The 18,991-nt window shown below is 48.4% G+C and overlaps 2 protein-coding genes across 2 annotated transcripts; one reads left to right on the top strand and one right to left on the bottom strand.

Annotated features, from left to right (window-relative positions):
• Positions 1-199: 199 nt before the first annotated feature.
• LOC122367849 (soluble guanylate cyclase gcy-35-like) lies at positions 200-9,281 on the bottom strand. The gene is made up of 15 exons (XM_043341307.1): positions 8,072-9,281; positions 7,588-7,690; positions 7,142-7,215; positions 5,956-6,056; positions 5,476-5,614; positions 5,112-5,242; positions 4,781-4,895; positions 4,418-4,591; positions 3,944-4,146; positions 3,481-3,652; positions 2,980-3,143; positions 2,409-2,536; positions 1,481-1,627; positions 974-1,128; positions 200-566 (listed from the first exon to the last, which is right to left on the bottom strand). Exons 2-15 carry the CDS (start codon positions 7,588-7,590, stop codon positions 338-340), a joined length of 1,935 nt encoding a protein of 644 aa, XP_043197242.1. The 5' UTR covers positions 7,591-7,690; positions 8,072-9,281; the 3' UTR covers positions 200-337.
• LOC122367850 (WD repeat-containing protein tag-125-like) lies at positions 8,783-15,655 on the top strand. The gene is made up of 12 exons (XM_043341308.1): positions 8,783-9,117; positions 9,245-9,327; positions 9,597-9,669; positions 9,959-10,040; positions 10,300-10,413; positions 10,558-10,645; positions 10,906-11,012; positions 11,385-11,525; positions 12,102-12,182; positions 12,524-12,661; positions 14,363-14,452; positions 15,018-15,655. Exons 2-12 carry the CDS (start codon positions 9,249-9,251, stop codon positions 15,138-15,140), a joined length of 1,116 nt encoding a protein of 371 aa, XP_043197243.1. The 5' UTR covers positions 8,783-9,117; positions 9,245-9,248; the 3' UTR covers positions 15,141-15,655.
• Positions 15,656-18,991: the final 3,336 nt, after the last annotated feature.

Below are 18,991 nucleotides of genomic sequence, written 5' to 3'. Positions count from 1 at the left end.
GCCTGTAGAGGATGAGTACCTAATCCATATTCGGCAGGTTACTAACATGCCATGATGAGGCATTAAACACGTTCTAACTTCATGGTGCTGTGACTTGTCGCTAGATAAACAAAGCTGCGAGACAAAAAGCTACATTACTTATACAAGCAAAAGCAATGTAACCAAAGCTTAAAAAAAGTAGCTTACATCAAACACTCAATGTAGTCATGTTAACTTCTGTCGTATTTGTACTAAGGTGCGCTGCATCGTGCATACTGCATGGCCACAACTACGCATATGTAGCTTAGCTAAATACCGAACCCAGCCGTAGCTGAAGCGCGTATGTGCGAGCGTTTACCTACTGAAGTCCACAGACACTGCTGTGTTGTGCTGCACTACTATCGGCGCTCTGACCAGCCTCTGCGCCAGAATTGTCGCCGACGTCTGCCGCTGCGTCGTTTATGCCTCTGCCGACAGCTGGGTCGTACACCGACTCGACGAAAAATGTCTCCATCATGCCCTTGCCTTTGATCTCGGTGATGCCACGAGACTCTAGGGCATACGGCGAGCCCTCGGCCTCCAGCCTCCTGGGAAAAGAGCAGGCGTGTTAGCAACACCGATCCCACCGTTTGCGGATCTCACCATTTACAGTCGCTACTGTACACTATCCCACCGGTTGCAGTCTCCGCTGAACACTATCTCACAGTTTACAATCACCGCTATATTTACACTATCTCAGCGTTTCAGTCACCTGTGTTGTACCTCGCCATCTTCAGTGATCAGTCACTACCTTAACTCACCGTTTGCAGTCTTTCTTGTTTGCTATATCACCGTTAATAGTCGCCGCTGGTATCTCACCGTTTACAGTCGCCGCTGTACATGCTATATCTCACCGTTTACAGTCGCCGCAGTACTGTATCTCACCGTTTACAGTCGCCGTTGTATGTACTATATCTCACCGTTTACAATCGCCGCTGTATGTACTATATCTCACCTTTTACAGTCGCCGCTCAGGTGGATCCTGCCGGGCACTCCGTGCGACTCCATCCTGCTGGCCACGTTCACTGTGTCGCCGAACAGGCAGTAGCGGGGCATCTTCTGACCGACCACCCCCGCCACCGCGGGGCCCGTGTGCAGGCCCACGCGAATCTGACCGGGGAGTGACCAGCAGTTCATACAGAGAAGTTTCAAACAAAAGAGTCGATACCAACGGCTTTATACGGTACCAGAGCTACGGTACCACGGTTCGCATCATGTGTCTGAGCAAATACCCGTTCAACAATGAAACTGAACGTTTATCTGCCAAGATCCCACCCATTCGATGATTTCAACTATTTTAATCACCAGTGACCTGACCTGGTAGCGGCATCACCGTGTAGTGACATGGTAATATAATGCCGTACTAATCGACACTCGACAGTGACCAGTCACTCATGCTCTGCCTAACCACCAGTGGTCTGACTCATCTAACCAAAAGTGCGCTGACCGCCGGTGCGCTGACCTGGACGGGCGCTCCTGTGATGGGGTGCGCCACCTGCCTGGCCAGCCGGACCATGTCAATCGCCTGGCTAGTGACTCGGGTGGCGTGGTCCCGCACCCGGCCCGGGATCCCACCGACCACCATGTAGGCGTCGCCGATCGTCTCCACCTGAAACGGGCCGACGGGATATGTATGTGTCTGGAGGGTGGTAGCGAGAGGACGGCCGACCCGGGGCTCTAGGCTCCAATAGACCGACAGGGGACGTGACCGGAAAGAGGTAAAAAGAGAGTGACTTTCTGACCTTAGAATAGGCCCAAAAACAACGAAGACTTGGAAAGCACATCATTTTCCTGAGCCTGCGCTACAAAAAAAAAAAAACATTCACACGGCTGGGCATTGAACTGGTCTTGTGCAGATCACACTTCAAAAGTACTGTAATTACCATGCACATAAACCAGTGTTCGCCACGGGCCGCAAAATCTTAGTCTAGCCCAGCCCAGGCCCATGGGCTTACAGCCCGGCCCAGCCCGAGCCCATTCATGGTAAAAGCGTCAAAGCCCAGCCCGGCCCAGCCCGTCAAAAATGAATGGGTTAAAAATTATTGACACCGCACAGGTACCCAAAGGTAGCAAAGAAACAATATTTTGCGAGCCGCATGCACAATGCACATTGCATGCGTGCTTTATTGACTCGTTTTTTAGTCTTGCACAGTAATAAGCTATGTAGTTATAGTTTTTGTCTCAGTTGCGAGCCCCTGACTCCACTTAACGGTTCCTGGCCCAGCCCATCCACAGCCCATCGATCCTTCGTATTTGAGGGCCCAGCCCAGCCCGTAGCCCAGCCCAGCCCATGGCCCATTGGGCTGGCCCGGCCCATGGCGAACACTGACATAAACTACACAATTACACACTGTGTTGTAGCTTATAGATCCAAAGCACGCCGCACTGACCTTGTAGACGCCGTTACTCTCGGTCGCATCATCGAAGCGCGTATACATCTCGTTCAGCAGCTGAACAATCTGACGCGGTTCGCAATGGGAGGCGATCACGGTGAACGTCACGATATCGCTGAACAGAACTGGAAACACGTCAGTCAGTGACGTTAGCCAGTGACGTCAGAACTCGGCCGGTAATTGGTGTAGTGGTGTGGACACAGCGCTAAGCAATGACATGCTACTGACGCACCGTGGGTGTAACGCACGTGGGCCTACTAATGTATACTGTAAAGTACGTGGAGGTACGGAGTATGACGTCAAATCCATAACATAAAGGGATCTCCCCGTTTTCCAGATAGCTTATTGTAAAAAAGATAAAATAATGTTCACTGGGTCGATTGAAGACAAATCAACCCATAGTCGTATGTATGTATACGTACGATACACATGTTATAGCAATTAGCCAATTCAGGTATGCACCCATGGTAATGGGGATATAAGCGATGCTCTATGATACATCAACTCTAATTTCTTATTCCTCTTTCATATCCCGCGTTATCAACTACCCTCGTCCTCCATCACTCACTAGTGGCGCTATCGAAGTTCTCCTGAACTTTGTCTCCGCTCTTGAGCTTGTGCGCCACCTCCGGGGGTAGCATACTGTGCAGCAGCCGGTCTGTCTTCTCCTTCTCCTTCTCTAGGGCAGCGGCTGTGCGCTTCAGCTCCGCCGTGGTGGCCTCCAGACGCTGCCTGAGTGACGTCAGCAAATGACGTATGACGTAATGGCAAATAACGTCAATGTATACTATACATTGTATAGCCAACTATACATTGCACGGTATACACACTTATAAATGTAAGAGCAATGTACTCGTAACTCACTCGTTGCAATAATTAAGACGATGTTTGACGTTTTCGTTTGTGGTGAGTTATCAGCCGTCTTGCTTTTCTGACAAATGCGAGGGCAAACTCCGTGTTTCATCGCCTAACATGAGGTTAAACTCCATGCTCTGCTTTGACATTGTCAATTCTGCTCTACACTGTATGAGATTTAATGCAGGAGATAAGTCCGAGTCAGCTGTCTTACATGAGATCAAACTCGGTGCTGCGCTGGTGTTTGAGGAGGATCAGCTCCCGTGTCGAGTCCGAACGGGGAATGTCGGATATCTTCAGCGATTTCTCGGCCAGCTCCTTCAAACTGGTCACCATCGGGTTTCCGAGGAACAGAACCCGGTTGTCACCGAGAAAAATCAGCTCGCCTGAAAACGTTAAATTCGTAAATTATTATTCAAGTGTATAAGTTTAGAACATTAAATGCAAACAGCCCATTCAACATTCAGTTGTGCTTATCAGTCATCACCTTCTTTCTGTCACATGGTAAAATAAACTCACCTTGGCACCTAAACGTTTAAATCATGTTATCTGTCATATATTCCTAACAACCTTTCCAAATTCCGAACTCTGCGAGCAATTCTAAATTTTCAATTATAGTAACGATCATCGATCACTTTTCCGACTTTTTGCTTCAAAACCATTGGTCTTATTCTTACCTCTGAGAACGGTGCCCACCGTCTTCTCTGTGCCTTTAGTGACGGCAAATTGGAACACCAGGTTCTTGAAGCGCTCCACGTTCTCAAAGTTAAAGGTGGTGTAGGGCCAAACGAGCTCCAGCAGCTCGTCCACGGCCGGAAATGACGTCACTTCCGGGCATAGCACGCCGATACCGAAACCGTACTGTTGCACTCTCAGCCCCCTGGGAATAGAATTGGCCGTATATGCTGACCTCGTAATAAAAATGGCACTTTAAATGTGAGATAATAGCATGTTTAATCCGTTTATATTTTGAAGCGTAGTCTGACTGTAAATCTTTTGAAAGATAAATTTAGGGCAATTTATTGACCACCTCAGTAGCGTTGCACTAGAGCAATAGCGGCATCGGCTATCCAGGTAATACTTCTGAGAAAGCAGGGATCACTTTATAGCGTTACATTTGACCAGTCACCATCAGCCGAGCCACTGCTCACTGGTTGAAGATGAAGTGGTAGGGGTGTATCGCCGAAAACTCAGCCGTGTTGACAAAGTTGACCTCAGCTGGAGCCAACGTATCTGCCGCGGGGGCCAGGGAGAGGGCAGAGCGAGGACGGTCCCCGGAGGGCACAGGTAGAGTCGGGGTCGTCAGCTGACCTAGCTGGGTCACCCTGGCGGGAGGAGGGCGGCTGTCAGACTGATAACATATTTCGTGTAAAAGGAATGGCATCGGATGTGCCGTTGCGTCGTTATTGACGATCTTCACACATGCTTCGTTAAAAGTTTGCAGTTTCAGTGGTTTAATTTACATAACAACATAACCTCACGATTTTCCTTCTTGCATTCCACTGTTGGTTTACCTCAGTCGCACGTGGTGGACCACCTCCTCTTCGTTGATCCTCTCCTCCCTGGTCCACATTACCTCGAACTGGACGGCCAGGTTGTAGAAGTTCTTGGCGCAGCCCTTCAGGGCACCTACGAAAGGGAAAAGGATACAAGCCTTCAGGGCATAGCTGGTGGCATCCGTCGTAGTGCTGCTTCACGAGAGCCCCTCGCTAGCTTTCATGTATTCATAGCAACTTATTAAAAAAAAAAAATGGTAGATACAACTTACTGACATATATTGTTTAATTACAGTCTCCAGAATTGTAAGCCAGCCTTAGGATTGTGTTATTGTTTATATTACCGCACCTATGGCCAGCGTCTGGAGCCCCTGTCGTCGGGAGTAGTAGTCGACATACAGCACGTCCGGACGGTCAGCGTCCTCGGTGCAGGCAAACGACGGCATCACGATCCCCGGGAAGGCCGTGGTCATCAGGTAGCTGAAACGGGTGGACGTGTTGAATGTGCTGAATGAGGCACGCCTCGACAAAACCGGGATCATTTCGTCCGACCGTTTTCTAAAAACGTTCGGAATACTTTAATGGATGCAGCATATAAAACATGTGCATGAAAAACGCATATACAGTCTTGTGACAGGCGAGAAGAACGCGTTAATCCATCGTGTAAAACGAGCTTATGCGTGTCACCCCACGTAATAAGATGCGGGTCTCACCAGTGAAGATAGTCGAGGTTATCCAGAAACGCGTGGAAGGTTCTTCCTAGAGTGTGCAGCATCTCGCCGTAGCCTTTCTCGATGGTGAAGTCGACAAAATGCATACCGACCCCCTCCAGAAAGTATTCGAGGCTGATCTCTGTGGCAGCAGTAGCCGGAATGTTAAGAAGGAAATGAAACTCATTTTTGATCACTGAATTCATTTCAATCACTGGAATTTTAGCAGGTAAGGTTCCGGCCTCCGATAGAATGGGCTAGGTTAGGTCGCATGCATACCCATGGACTTGGAGCATGTACTCGTCGTCCCCTTTCAAATCCCCGCCTTCATATCATCTGTGTGCGCTAGGATATCGGAGAAATAGAACTAAAGTATTTATCGATAATATAAGTCAACTAAAAGTGGCTAAATATTTCATCGCCGTCTTAAAAAAGCAATTGAGAATCCTGTACTCTCAACAAGTCGCTGTCCGCTTCCCTTACCCAAATGTTTGACGACGATGCCTATGAAGTCCAGGGTGGCCTGGTCGGGGTAGCACTGGAAGTTGAGGAACGTCTGCTCGTCGTCCGCTCCCGATATTGCCCTGGCGATCAGACCGGGGGAATAGAAAAATAAACAGCATTTCTTGTTAACCCTCGCCGGCACAGGGGGGGGGGGGTTGATGCAACCCCCCCCCCCTAAGGTTTTTCGCGAATAACTCGCGTAAAAAGCGGCCGATCGCAACGAAACTTTCAGTACCCTCGCATTGATCAATTTTACACCTACCCTGAAAATTTCATGACCCTGACCCAAATGACCTTTGACCTGTGACCTCTTTTCCGAGACCATGTTTGGCCGGAATCGCGATTCGGCGTATGTCGGCTAACATTAGCCGCGCGTTTGCAAGCTTTTTGTGGTTTCAAACGTTCAAACATGTGATTTGATGTCGCTCTCATGCATTAGGGTGGGTGTCAAGGTCACCTGAAAGTCAGGTCAGGTCATTGACCTTTGGTGACCTCGGGTGACCTCGGTTCACTTTTTCGAGTTTTACATGTTTCTAGGCTAGTTTTTGCAGCTGAATTCGAATTTGGCAACCATTTGAACATTTACGAAGTAGTTTTGGTGCCTTCGTAACATGTTACGAAGCTGTCAGAGGCGGTTGACACGTATTACGAATACCCGTCACAACCCCTACCGGTTGACTTGACCTGACCTGACCCGACCTGGTCTAAATGCTTAAAGACATCATTTCTGATCAAAACTAACACGATATTCGTGATCAGCACCCTGGAAAACCACACAGCAGCCACAATTTACGACTTTCTAACAGGTCCCGATTTTCCCAGTTTTCGGGTCATTGACCTGACCTGGAAGGTCACCCGATGACCTAGGACCTTAAAATTGGGTATCATCGGCTTCGTCTCGTGACGGGCAACACGCTCGTTTTTTCCGCGAAGCTCTAGCTTGATCAGGGGCCAAACGCGAGGGGGGTCGTACCAATCCCCCCCTTGTGCCGTCGAAGGACGCAAAATGGCCTGTGCCGGCGAGGGTTAAGGAAATTGATCAGGAAAAAATAGGACAATAACAAACACAACCATATTTATTGTTCTTGCTCAGCATAAATAACAATCACATGGGCACAAATACAGCGAAGTTTCAAGAACAACGAGATGCAAACGTTATACTTACAATATTTCCATCCATTTCTCCTTCCCATAGTTGTTCATCACCCATTCTTTGACACAGCTATGGATGAGTCCATACTGAAACGGCAAGAGCAGGTTGTTTGATTCGCAATCCGGCGATTATCGCCGTTCATTAACCACGCAAAGAAATGCATGTAGAGAACAAACACTAATATAACGAACTTCCTTTTGATAAAGACTACAATGAACTGCCATTTGGAAACCAGTCCTGCTCCAAACAGCCTACCTACATTTACTAAGACATATTATCAGTAACAGGGCTGACGCACGACATATCTAGAAATTATAAAGCGATTACTACATTTATTTCATTGTGCAATGAACAATTTTTCGAACGTTTTAAACCACCGTTTATTCTTAAATGCAGTTTCTTGAGAAAAAAAACTGTCAACGCACGGTTTATTTTCCGTTTTAAAGTACAATACTTACCATTTTGTTTGAATGCAGCGCTGTGCAGTTAGATGACTAAATCAGAGAACCGATTCTTTGTCATCCACTCAGTACAATGAGTACCGAAGCTCAACACCATGACCTATAAGAGGATAGACGAGTTAATAAAAAACTGACGAATAACGGAAGAACGTTTAAGAACGAACGGTCGTGGGTTCCTCTATCTCTGTCTTTCTCTCTCTCTCTCTCTCTCTCTCTCTCTCTCTCTCTCTCTCTCTCTCTCTCTCTCTCTCTCTCTCTCTCTCTCTCTCTCTCTCTCTCTCTCTCTTTCTTTCACTCTCTCTATCACTTCTGTCCCCTCCACTCATTCTTGTTGTTTTCCTTTCTGCCTTCCTCCGACGGCCCTTTGTCTATTTCGCTCTCTTGGGTTAACAAACGCATACATTAACACCTATACCCACACGCATAAACATAAATAAATTGTGGTCACGAACATATACGACATCACAAAACGCAAACTTACTTGTCATGCCAGCCTCATCTTCCGATGCTCTCGTTTGTCTATCCAATGTCGCCTTTCCCATGGACAGGGCAGAAGAGATCCACCTGTTTCCGCGGCCAGGACCACACTGAGCTGATCCCGTGACCCTCACCGATCATGACTTCCTCTAATTGATCGCCGTTGTCTGAGAACGACCATAATTTCCTCATCGGACCGGGAGGGTTATATCACACGCGTCATGCTAGGGGCAGACGCATGTCATCTGAGGGTATCATCACCCACTGATGGTGACATGATCGACTTTGGCCGGACCGGATATTACCGATTGGTCTTTGACAGCTGCAGACGTTTGTACCCGCCTTTGTCAATTCGGCGGTAGTCTTGATGTACATTTTATCGTTCCCAGAAAGTCCACTTTTTGTATGAATTCTGTATGCCTTCATCGGTGCTGATACAGATGGTCTTCTTCTCGTATTCGTCAACTAAACATGGTGCATTTTATGCATCTAATTCTCGTCTCTTCGTTACGTTCTTCGTTATGTCCTTCGACCTTCGTTATGCTAGGCGAAGCTCCTCTTTCTTCTTTCATTCGTCAAACAACGATGGGTTAAATGTCGAAATGACCCATTAATTTGGAGATCTTCACCGTTTGTCTTTGTTTCTACGTAGATGATAATGAGGATTCAATTCAACCAAGAAGAAGTGCCATTTCAAGAACGTCACGATGTGTCCGCAGATCCGTTTGCCGGCCACGCTGTATGCGCTTGGTATGCGCCGCAAATATCGTAAATATGACGCAGTTTTGGTTAAAGCTAGGGCAAAATGGGACAAGTTTTGTATTGTTTTGAACGTTCACTGCAAGTTCTTTTGTAAATGGTGGTCGTCACATTATCGAGATCATCACTTGGTTAGCTATTCTTGTGAAAGACATCAACGTGCGTGTATCAAAGGTGCTGCTTAAAAATTCACATCTTAAGTACCTACATAGTGCTTCTCAAAGACATTTGAAAGCTGCAAATGAATTGTTGAAGGGACAATAACTGTTCTAATCTACACCAACATACCGGGTGAGTGACAAATCAGATGTGCCCGTGTCATAAGGCCTAAATCTTGTCCGACAGCTCCGAGGCAGCCATGCCAAATGTGGTGATTAAGTAGACATGTTTGATATAGTTTTCCATTTCCTCATTTCAGGAACATGTCGAAGCACACCTACTTGTCATCTAGATCCATTGGATTGATCAAACGTGGATCAGTCACCGCCAGAGAATCTGACAGTAAGCCATTGCTGGATACTTTCGAGAACTGGTGCACGTTTACGTGACTCGCTTCACTGTCCAGATGCGGAAAATTAATAATTCAGAAATATGCACCACTCAAAGCATAAGTCATAACTTGTGTTGCTGCTTCTTTACTCCCTCTCTTTTCTTCCAGAGCATTGTCTATATTGTCCCTCTCCATAATTGTCCATATTATTAGTCCTCCCTATCATTATAACTTCTCTTCTTCAGCCCCACTTCCTTCTCTCCATTTGTCTTTCCCTCAGCCTCTCAGCTGCAAGAACCAGAGCTAACACTCACTGGATTCGAGATATCGCAGAAGGCACTCATGCCGCCAAGGTTAGTTGAAACTTTTCTGCATACCGCCCTTAGCGTTGACATGCATTTGTTCAAAGAAAAAATAATTCTAAAAATCGACATACGCTTCGTAGAATGTGGCTCATTTTCTCGGAAGATAGATCGCATACGATCGCAACGGCCTTTCTGAACGTCTGACTGTGCTGTTTGTGTCTAGAGCAGCGGCGCTACTCCAGTCCTCCAAGCTGTCTGTGGGCGCTAACCCATAGATAACCCATGTGATTCATGCTATCTATGGCTAACCAAATTGTCTGTTCGCCGACTGTTACAGATATGCCAGCGGATGTTATTCGATACGGTTTGCTCCCGGAGGTGGCGCACTGGTCGGGGGGTTCGGTAATGGAGCCGTCCTGGTAAGTCTGCAACCACCTTGACCAGATCAGCTTGAAGATAATCGAGCCGACCGTGGCTAGAGCCAGGCTCGAGCGCCTCGGCGCTAGCTGTTTGCTTCTGGCAGATATTTATTGTTATTAGTACCTAACAAGGGTCATGGCCATACGACTTTGCTATAAGCATAAAAGCTTGTAAATCGCTATTATTAGACATGCTGCCTGCCTTATGTTGTTTCTCTTTTTACTGATGAAGCGCGCTTTCCGTCATTTGTCATTTCAGATGTATGAAAAAGACGCTCAGGGCCTTTTCACACAGCAGAGCACGCTGCGTAAGGGCTCCCGCTATGCAGACGATACTATTATGGCCGTCCGCTTCCACCCAAAGCAAAGCAAGGTACGTACGTTGATAGCATTTATTTCATTTGAAACCAGCCGGGCAACGTGAATAACTGTCAGCTTTGACTTGAACCGTCCAGTTACATCACAGAGTCGTGTGAATATATCCCGGCACGTGACCTGTGATGCACGGTTGTTACAGATTCTCTACTCGTGCGCAATATTTGGAACAATTTTCCGACACAACTTGACGGGAAAGCCAGACGAGAAATGCGAGAAGTTTGCCGAAGGTAAGGCAAACACAGATTCCTCGATCACAATAATCGAATGCCAGAGGAACTTACATAAGTAAGTCGCTCCACAATGTTCAGTAGTCCACACTAACCTTTCCAATTCCTACTTCTTAGCTACATTGCATTTGTAGGTATTTGTCGTTTGATATTGCGTTTAGTGCCAGCCAGCACTAGTTCTGCCGCCATGATTACCTCATTTGTTACCGATCGATGTCATCACTAATTATCGTCACCGTGGCTGTAACTGTTGACAACAGAGAACAACAACCGCATCAACGCCATTGATCTGAACATGGCCGGCGAGCTGCTGGCGTCTGGTGGGAAGGACCTCAGTCTGCGCATCTATGACACTCAGACCAAGGAGGTCAGTGTGGTCTCAGGTCGGATGAAAGAGCGATTTTGTCACTTCAGACTAATGGCACACACTGTCACACCCACAGTACTTACTGAAAGTTGAGACAGATGATTTTAGGAGGTGGTGACACCATACCATTCGTATAATACATATTGCGGCACAGCATTAATTCAGGCGTTTATATGTGCTGCCATCTATGGTCAGGAATGTAAAACACACTTTAACCCGGTATTGAGCGATCCGTGTTGTTTTGTGACAACTGACAGCTCTGAGCTACAGAAAGAAATTAAAGTTAGTCAGTTGCGGCTGCACAAGAGTTCACAGTTCACTCCCTCTATGAGACTGCAGAAAACTGACCAAACTCATTCTGTTCCCGTGCAGTTGATCCAGGAGTACAAAGGCTATCACCCGAGTACGCCGCAAAAGGAAAGTGGCGGCCACGCGCTGAGCGTGTTCTGCATCAAGTTCCACCCGGACCAGCGAGATGTGCTGCTCACCGGCGGATGGGACGACACCATCAAAGCAAGTTCTTTCCCTGTAACCATCATACTGTCCCACACGTCAATGTTTCATGTTTGTCTGTCGGTGTCCACTTGGCTCACATAGTGCGCAACTCATAAGCCAAGGCACACATTGTTCCACCATCAAAATGAGTTTTCTTCCCCAGCTGGTGTCTTATTAACCTCAATACTTCGCCCTGCCGGCAGTAAGACAGATGTTTATAGAGGCGGACGTCGAACGCTTGCGATACCGCCTGAATACGCATTGCGGCACAGCATAAGTTCAGGCGTTTGTGCGTGCTGCCATCTATCGTAAGAGATGCGAAACACTTGCACTCTCAGTCAAGTCTGGATTCGGAAGGCTTGGCAAACGGCCAATCTTCTTCCAGCAGGAAATGTTTTAGGATTGACATTTGAAAACGAAACGTCAGCTCGTATTCAACCCCATTCGTCATGAAATTCATTGGATTCAATCGACACTCGGCAGTCACCAAAACTTCCTAAAGTTTCAATTACTAACAACCTCACAGCTAAAACTCCCGAGATGACGTTGGTGGCCGGTGGTCACGACTCACGAGTCATGTTATTTTGTGCACAGATCTGGGACATGCGCACAGACGCCGGTATGATCGGATCTTTGGGAGGACCGCACATCTGTGGAGAGGCCATCGATATCAAGGTCAGTCCGTACGACGGTAGCCGAAACAGGGCAGAGGGGAAAACGACCGCATCAATGCACCTCTATGACAGGATAAATGATATATTAAATGTATTTTTTCATTATTAGTATGTATACGGATGCTAGGCTAGAGGAGTCTAACCTTTCAGGAGCATCATGATGAATAGGTAGGCAATGTACAAGAGGGATGACATATTTGACTTTTTCCTGAAAACAAGTTAACAACCCTGATTGGAGGGGATTTGGGTCGAAATGCCATGCTTAGTAGAGCTTGTTGTTCAATTCGCCATGGGATTTCTGTTGTGTACGGTATGATTAACCTCCGTTCCCGGCCTTATTAGGGTGAGACGGTTGTGACGGGCTCGTGGAAGGCCGACCAGGCCATCCAGCTCTGGGACCTCAGACAGAGGCTGCCCATCAAGTCACTGGCCACGTTCCGAAAAACGCACGTGGAGGGAGACAACATCTACGCTGTTCAGGTCAGCTAATCGTGCCATTATATTGTTCTTTTTGGAGAAGGAAATCATGTAAGAAGTGTACTGAGCGTACTTAAGCATTCCCCATTCTCATGTCTCTCAGTGCCATGATATTTCTAGCTAGATAAAACCTTGTTTGTTTCCATAATGAAGCATTACCGAGCAGTTAACTACCACTAAGCAGGTTTTAACGACAGGCGGAAGTATTGTTCCTAGCGGATCAATATTGAAGAGGAGAGCTAATACGCACGTCGGTTGTCGCATATTAACCCGCGCCCCACTGGGGTCTGTGTATAACACGCCCTACTGGGGGGGGGGGGGGGCTATTCATAGCCCCCCTCCTAACTCCGAAACTACTGGGCCGATCGTCAAAATTCAAACGGCGTCTGATAGCCCCGGAAAAACTGTCGAGCGAAACCTAATTTCATTGACCTCGAGGTCACCGATGACGTCACAGGTCAGGTCAAAGTAAAAATTATTAGCACTTTGGCTTGTTCACATTTTGGGCTCTGGCCGCCGTCTTACAAGTCAGATCAGGCTCATTTTTGGTTTCCACACTCGTGAACAGATGCTCTAGATACCTTGAGGGTACCAAACTTGTACTTTGATTTTCAGGTCAGGGTCAGGTCATCACAGATCACGAAAATATTATATCATGCGTCGGTCACGTGACACGTTTTATGGTCCATTTAGGCCATAGATTTCGAATTTGATGTCCTCTATGTCATTCGAGGTCATTTTGAGTCGAATTTAGCTTAGGTCAGGTCACTTTCAGGTCAAAAAAGGTCAAATTTTGAAGTTGAAATTTTTCAACAAAAAAGGTGTCTATTGGATGCAGTTGGAGCTCAGGAACACGATGGTGCCATTTATATTGGTGTACGATGCCAAATACGTACTGAAAAATTGATTTGAAAAATTAATAATTGTGAATTTTTTGCAATAATGCGTATAACTTGGCCATTTTTGAAGATATTTAGCTAAAACTTGCTAGAGTTAGTCATTATTATGCGTTCTGTCACATATATTCCGGTTTTTTCGAAAAGTAAAAAAAAAATTGAAAAAAATATAAAAATATAAATTTTGAATATTATTATATGAAATTTTCGAAATTTTCAAAATTTTGAAAATCCGAGATAGCAGTTTGATAGCGCGGTCAATTCTGAGTTCTTTCATGCAAAGAAATTGGATCTAGCTTAAAAACTGAGCTCTTGGGAGCGATTGCCGTGGTTCAATGTTTTGCGTCGAAATCGGACGAACATGACGTCACTCTGACGTCATTTCCGGCCGACCTATGGTAGCTACGAAGTTCAAATTTTGACAGAAGGTGTCAAATTGATGCAGCCGAAGGTACTGAAAGTTTGGCGTCGATCCGTCAAGCGGTTTGGAAGTTATTGCAGAAAAACGGGAGGGGGGGCTATAAATAGCCCCCCCAGTGGGGCGCGGGTTAATCAGTAGTTGGTTGGGCGAATATTCAGACAGACCCCTGTTGTCTGATCAGTGTGGATGGCTCAGTGGGACCTCCGTTGATCAGTGGGATAGCTCAGGCGATCAGTGGGAATATCTCAGGCAGACCTCTGCCATGTTTTCTGAACTAAGACGGACCTCTGTTGATTAGTGCGGACAGCTCAGACGGACCTCTGTCTGTTGATCAGTGAGGATATCTCTGATGTTTTCTGAGCTCACAATGACCTCTGTATTTGGCAGTTTGCTCGCTCCGACCCGGACGGCCACCACCTACTGACGGCTGGATCAGGAACCAACAGCTTCCAGTACATCAACCACATGACGGAAAAGGTCACTAACCAGCCGACTGGCGATAAATTATTGAATGGCACATTTGATTTCAGCATTGCACAAAAAAGTCACATTAATGAGTAGGTACCTAAACAAAGCATTCAATTATATCGGGCCCACAAAATGGGCTTTTCGAACAGCCCCAACCGACCTCTAAGCGGCTTGTGGCAAATAAAAGCGTACCGCGGGGCGCTCATTATCCCATGAGCGACAGAAAGACGCAACCATTTACCTATGGATTGGCCTGGGACATTCGGCGCCTATCAACACGCCTATCCCGTCGAATTCTTTTCCCGAAACCGCATTCGTACTCAAGAACTAATGCTCACATTAACGACATGTCCGATCAGCTTTACGTTGACGTACACTGCGTAGTTACGGTGATCTTTCTCAAACAAATGCATCGTAGTTTTGCCGTGAATCGTCTCAGAATACACCCAGTAAGCCGATCGTGCCCAATTGAATCCCTCAAATTGGCGTCCCCCGTGAATTCCCCCACTAACAAGGCGGTCGGCCGCTCGCGGAATTCCGTTCCCTGGATTATATTGATCGCTATCTGTGGCAGGTAATTGGCACGGGAGCGACTCAGAAGCCCTTCTCCACCGTGGACAGCACCGGCCAGGTGCTGGCGGCGGCCGGTGGGGACGGCTGGATCCGCCTGCTGCACGTGCCCGGCCGACGTCACTGATGGAGGCAGGCTGAGACTGCGGAGATGACAGACCCAAGGGAGAGAGAAGGGAGATGCAGGACTGAGATACAGGACTGGAGGGAACGAGAGAGACGGTATGGACTCCGAGGGAGAGCTGAGACGTGAACTACGGGAGGTAATGCAGAGAAGTGTGAGAATGTAGGATGATGAGAGGAATGTGAGAGCCAATGTGAGGAATTTTGAGAGCCAATATCGCATCCCACGACTGGTGTGTGAGTTGGAATCCGGATTTTCGTTGTATCGATGTTGTGCGTTGCAGTGGTTGTGCTGTTGTTGAGCTGGTTAGTGTAATTATGTGACATATTCTGTGTTCTTTGCAATTTCCAACTATCCAACAAGTCCAACGAATGACGCAAGCTGGATACTGGATACTTTCTACATTCGCAGATGACTGCACCACTAGTGACGTACGTGATTACTGAACCCTGTCTCTCTTATCGACCCGTGTGTCGGGGGGAGGTCGGAAAGTCTGTTATTACACGTGATGCCATCAATAGTTTGTGCTGCGTTTGGCAGGGAATATCCAAGGACGGTAATAGCTGACACGTGACACATGTCCCACCGTCCGTCTCTGTCAATAGTTTACGCTGCGCCCGGTAGGGACAGCTCACGGACGGTTAAGTGGCTGTCACGTGACATGCCTCCGTTCGCTGGAACCTGTGCTTCGTTTGACAGGGGCTGTCTAGGGACGGTAATGGCAGCCTGTCCTCGGCTCTGTTCAACCATAGCCCGTCAGAGGGACGGCTGTGTGAGACATGCGATCGGACTGACCGGGCACGCCCTGTGGGCTGAGAGTCGGTAACAACTGGGGCCGGGCCAAATGGGAGGGAAGGGAGGGGAGGGGAGGGGAGCGGAGGGGAGGAAAGGATGAGTATTGAGTAGTAGTCGCGACATGGTATTCAGTCAACGCCTAGGATACTTGTAAGGAAAACTATTTTAAAAGGTGTTGAACATCTATTCTCAATATCGGCGTTTAGCGCAGCTAGGAGCTTTTTCCAATCGTATACGAGCGAAAAATTTTGTGGTACCATGACTTCTCTGTTTGGCCCTCTAGGGGCAATGAACCAGCGCGCGGCCGCTGCGCAGCCAAGACGTCCGTCGCGGTCACGTGACTTAGGCTAGGGGACGCGCGCCCGCGATAACGTTGTGTCCCATTTCTGCCTGGTCTGTCTGGCGACACACGCGTTGGCGCTCCGCTCTTACAACCAACTGGCGTTACAAGGTACGCATATATCTTTCGCACACAGTTGCCGTTCGGCTTCCCGGTTTTTATATGTGCTCGATTTGGTGGTGATCAATTTAGAGCGGTGTGCTGTGCATGTGTTGTTGTGTTATACTGATGAGTGGTGTTTCCGGGCAATGCTCATCATGCGAGCTAGGGCCGGGCTAGCGTCCCCATCACGCCAGCTTTGTGTGAGACAGTGTTTTCGAGGCTGCAAGTGGTTCCTGTCGGCAATCTTGGGGATGATGTGTCGCCTCTAGGCTTCGTAATGTATGCCTTGGTCCTCCATACCGGGTAGAGGTGCAAGGTTTCCTTAATACGTTGCCGGCTGGCCGGTAATTTTACATTACGCCAATAGCGATATGGTAGTGGTTCTTCCTGCCGGCAGCTTGCCGGTCATGTGCATGGGTTATATTTGGATACAAGTAATACTTCTTGTTATAAATTGTCCTACAAACAGCATAAACGAGATATTTGTTCATCACGCTGGTAATATGCCGGCATTAGTGGTTGAACTGTGGTGTTGTGCCGGTGATCCTTGTGCTGGCCGTGGTGTGGAACGGTGCCGGTTGTGGCTTTTGGAGGAAAGTTAGCATCTCTAATACCGGGCTCCGGCTGCGTTTGTGCACTGGGAGACGAGCAGCAGCGTGGACTTTGTCTCGGCCGATCCGGCCGGCCCAGTCGCCGCGCCGCGGGTGTCATGTGTCTAGCCGCGCCGGCACGTCCTCCGCTGCTCGCCCGCCCGGCCAGGGTGTCATGTGTCAACAACTCAGTTCCGGCCGGCCGTCGGCGGCGGCTTCGGCTTTGGGTTGGCACACCTCTGTTCCCGGCCGTCGGCGGCGGCTTCGGCTTTGGGTTTGAGGTTTTCCTCACCGTCGTGCCACGGAATCGCGGTTGGAGTTGGAATCAGTGCCTCGATAGTCTAGCGGTTAGAACACCCGGCTTTCACGCGTGGGTACCGAGTTAGCATCTCGGGGAGGCAGGAATTGTTTGGCTGGAGTCGGTAGTTTTGGGCGGAGTGGGCTCGGCAACGAAATCGGAGTCGATTATTGTTCCCCAATTGGATTAGAGCTGGAAGCGACGCATTTATATAGTTATATGGATTAAATATGCATATACATATTTTTTCGAACCTGGGTCGGAGTCGTAAACACTGGATCGGCTCGGCAGCACTGAATGAGTTTTTTTTAAACGCTTCGTAATATGTAAACGTCTGCCCAGTGGTGTGGGCCCCTGTGTTCAGTCTGTGGTGGCCTCTTGGCCTGTCGTGGCGCCGGGCCGCTGTGCCCTGGATGTGTTGGCCTCTTGGTCAGTTTTGGCGCCGGGCCGCTGTGCCCAGAATGTGTTGGCCTCTTGGTCAGTTTTGGCGCCGGGCCGCTGTGCCCAGAATGTGTTGGCCTCTTGGTCAGTTTTGGCGCCGGGCCGCTGTGCCCAGAATGTGTTGGCTTCTTGGTCAGTTTTGGCGCCGGGTCGCTGTGCCCAGCGGTGTGGGTCCCTGTGCTCAGTATGTGTTGGTCTCTTGGCCAGTTTTGGCGCCGGGTTGCTGTGTCCAGTGATATTGACCCCTGTAGTGATATGACCCCATAAAAGCACAACAGTTACAACCAGTATAACGCCTTTTGGGGCGACTAACGGAGCGAGCGAGAGGGGTGACCCTTGCACGTGCGAAATTTCGAGGGGTACCTCCAGCTGACTTGTGCACGGCACCCTACTAACCGGTCTCTAGCGATGTGCCAAATTTGGGCACAATCGGCCCAGCCGTTCTCGAGATCTGGAAGCGGCACCCTGCACGTGCGCACGTGCAAAATGGGTCCCAACTGACTAGTGCACGGCACCCTACTAACCGGTCCCTAACTGTGTACCAAATTTGAGCGCAATCGGTCGAGCCGTTCTCGAGATCTGGAAACGACCCCTGCACGTGCGCACGTGCAGCAGCACCCCAACCCTGGCACATGGATATGCAGTGCCTAGTGGGTGCCTACCTACATGCCAACTTTCAGCGCAATCGGCCAAGTAGTTACCGAGATATTGCAACAATTACAAAACTGACACCTCTTCGTTTTGCACGTGGCACGTGCATAAGGGGTCACCCACATGCATCGGGAATAGTCCAATACTTGGTAGAAGGAATGAAGCTACCCTACAAAATTTACCGCATGTAAATCGGTCAAGTGGTTGCTGAGATATAAGCCTCGCAAAAGCGTGACCACGGCCGGCCGGCCGGCCGGCCGGCCGGCCGCTCATACTCAGAAATTTCCGTTAATCTAAGGAAAGACTACGCTCGCTTCGCTCGCTCCGTAATCACGAATGAGATCACGAACTTATTATGACATAAGCAGACCGAACTACATACATGTTATACACTTGAGCTGCTCGAGATCCATCTGCTGAACGCAGATTGTGCAGTTCTCCCGGGCAGAGAACAGGACAGGCCAACAGTGAACTTGGTGAGCGACAAGACAGTCCACACAAGACATCGCAGCGGTGGACGTTTGACCGAGCAGGCTCACGAGTAACGATCTAGTCATCAGACCAGTTTATATCTTGTACTCGCATCACAGAAGTGCCATATTTCCTACCTGCGCTGCAAATGACAAACGCTCAAGCC

This window comes from Amphibalanus amphitrite, unplaced genomic scaffold (assembly GCF_019059575.1).
Source record: "Amphibalanus amphitrite isolate SeventyFive unplaced genomic scaffold, NRLGWU_Aamphi_draft 000900F_arrow, whole genome shotgun sequence".
NCBI classification, from domain to species: Eukaryota; Metazoa; Arthropoda; class Thecostraca; order Balanomorpha; family Balanidae; genus Amphibalanus; species Amphibalanus amphitrite.
Note: the sequence above shows the minus strand (reverse complement) of the source record. Positions and strands in the feature narration are given on the sequence as shown.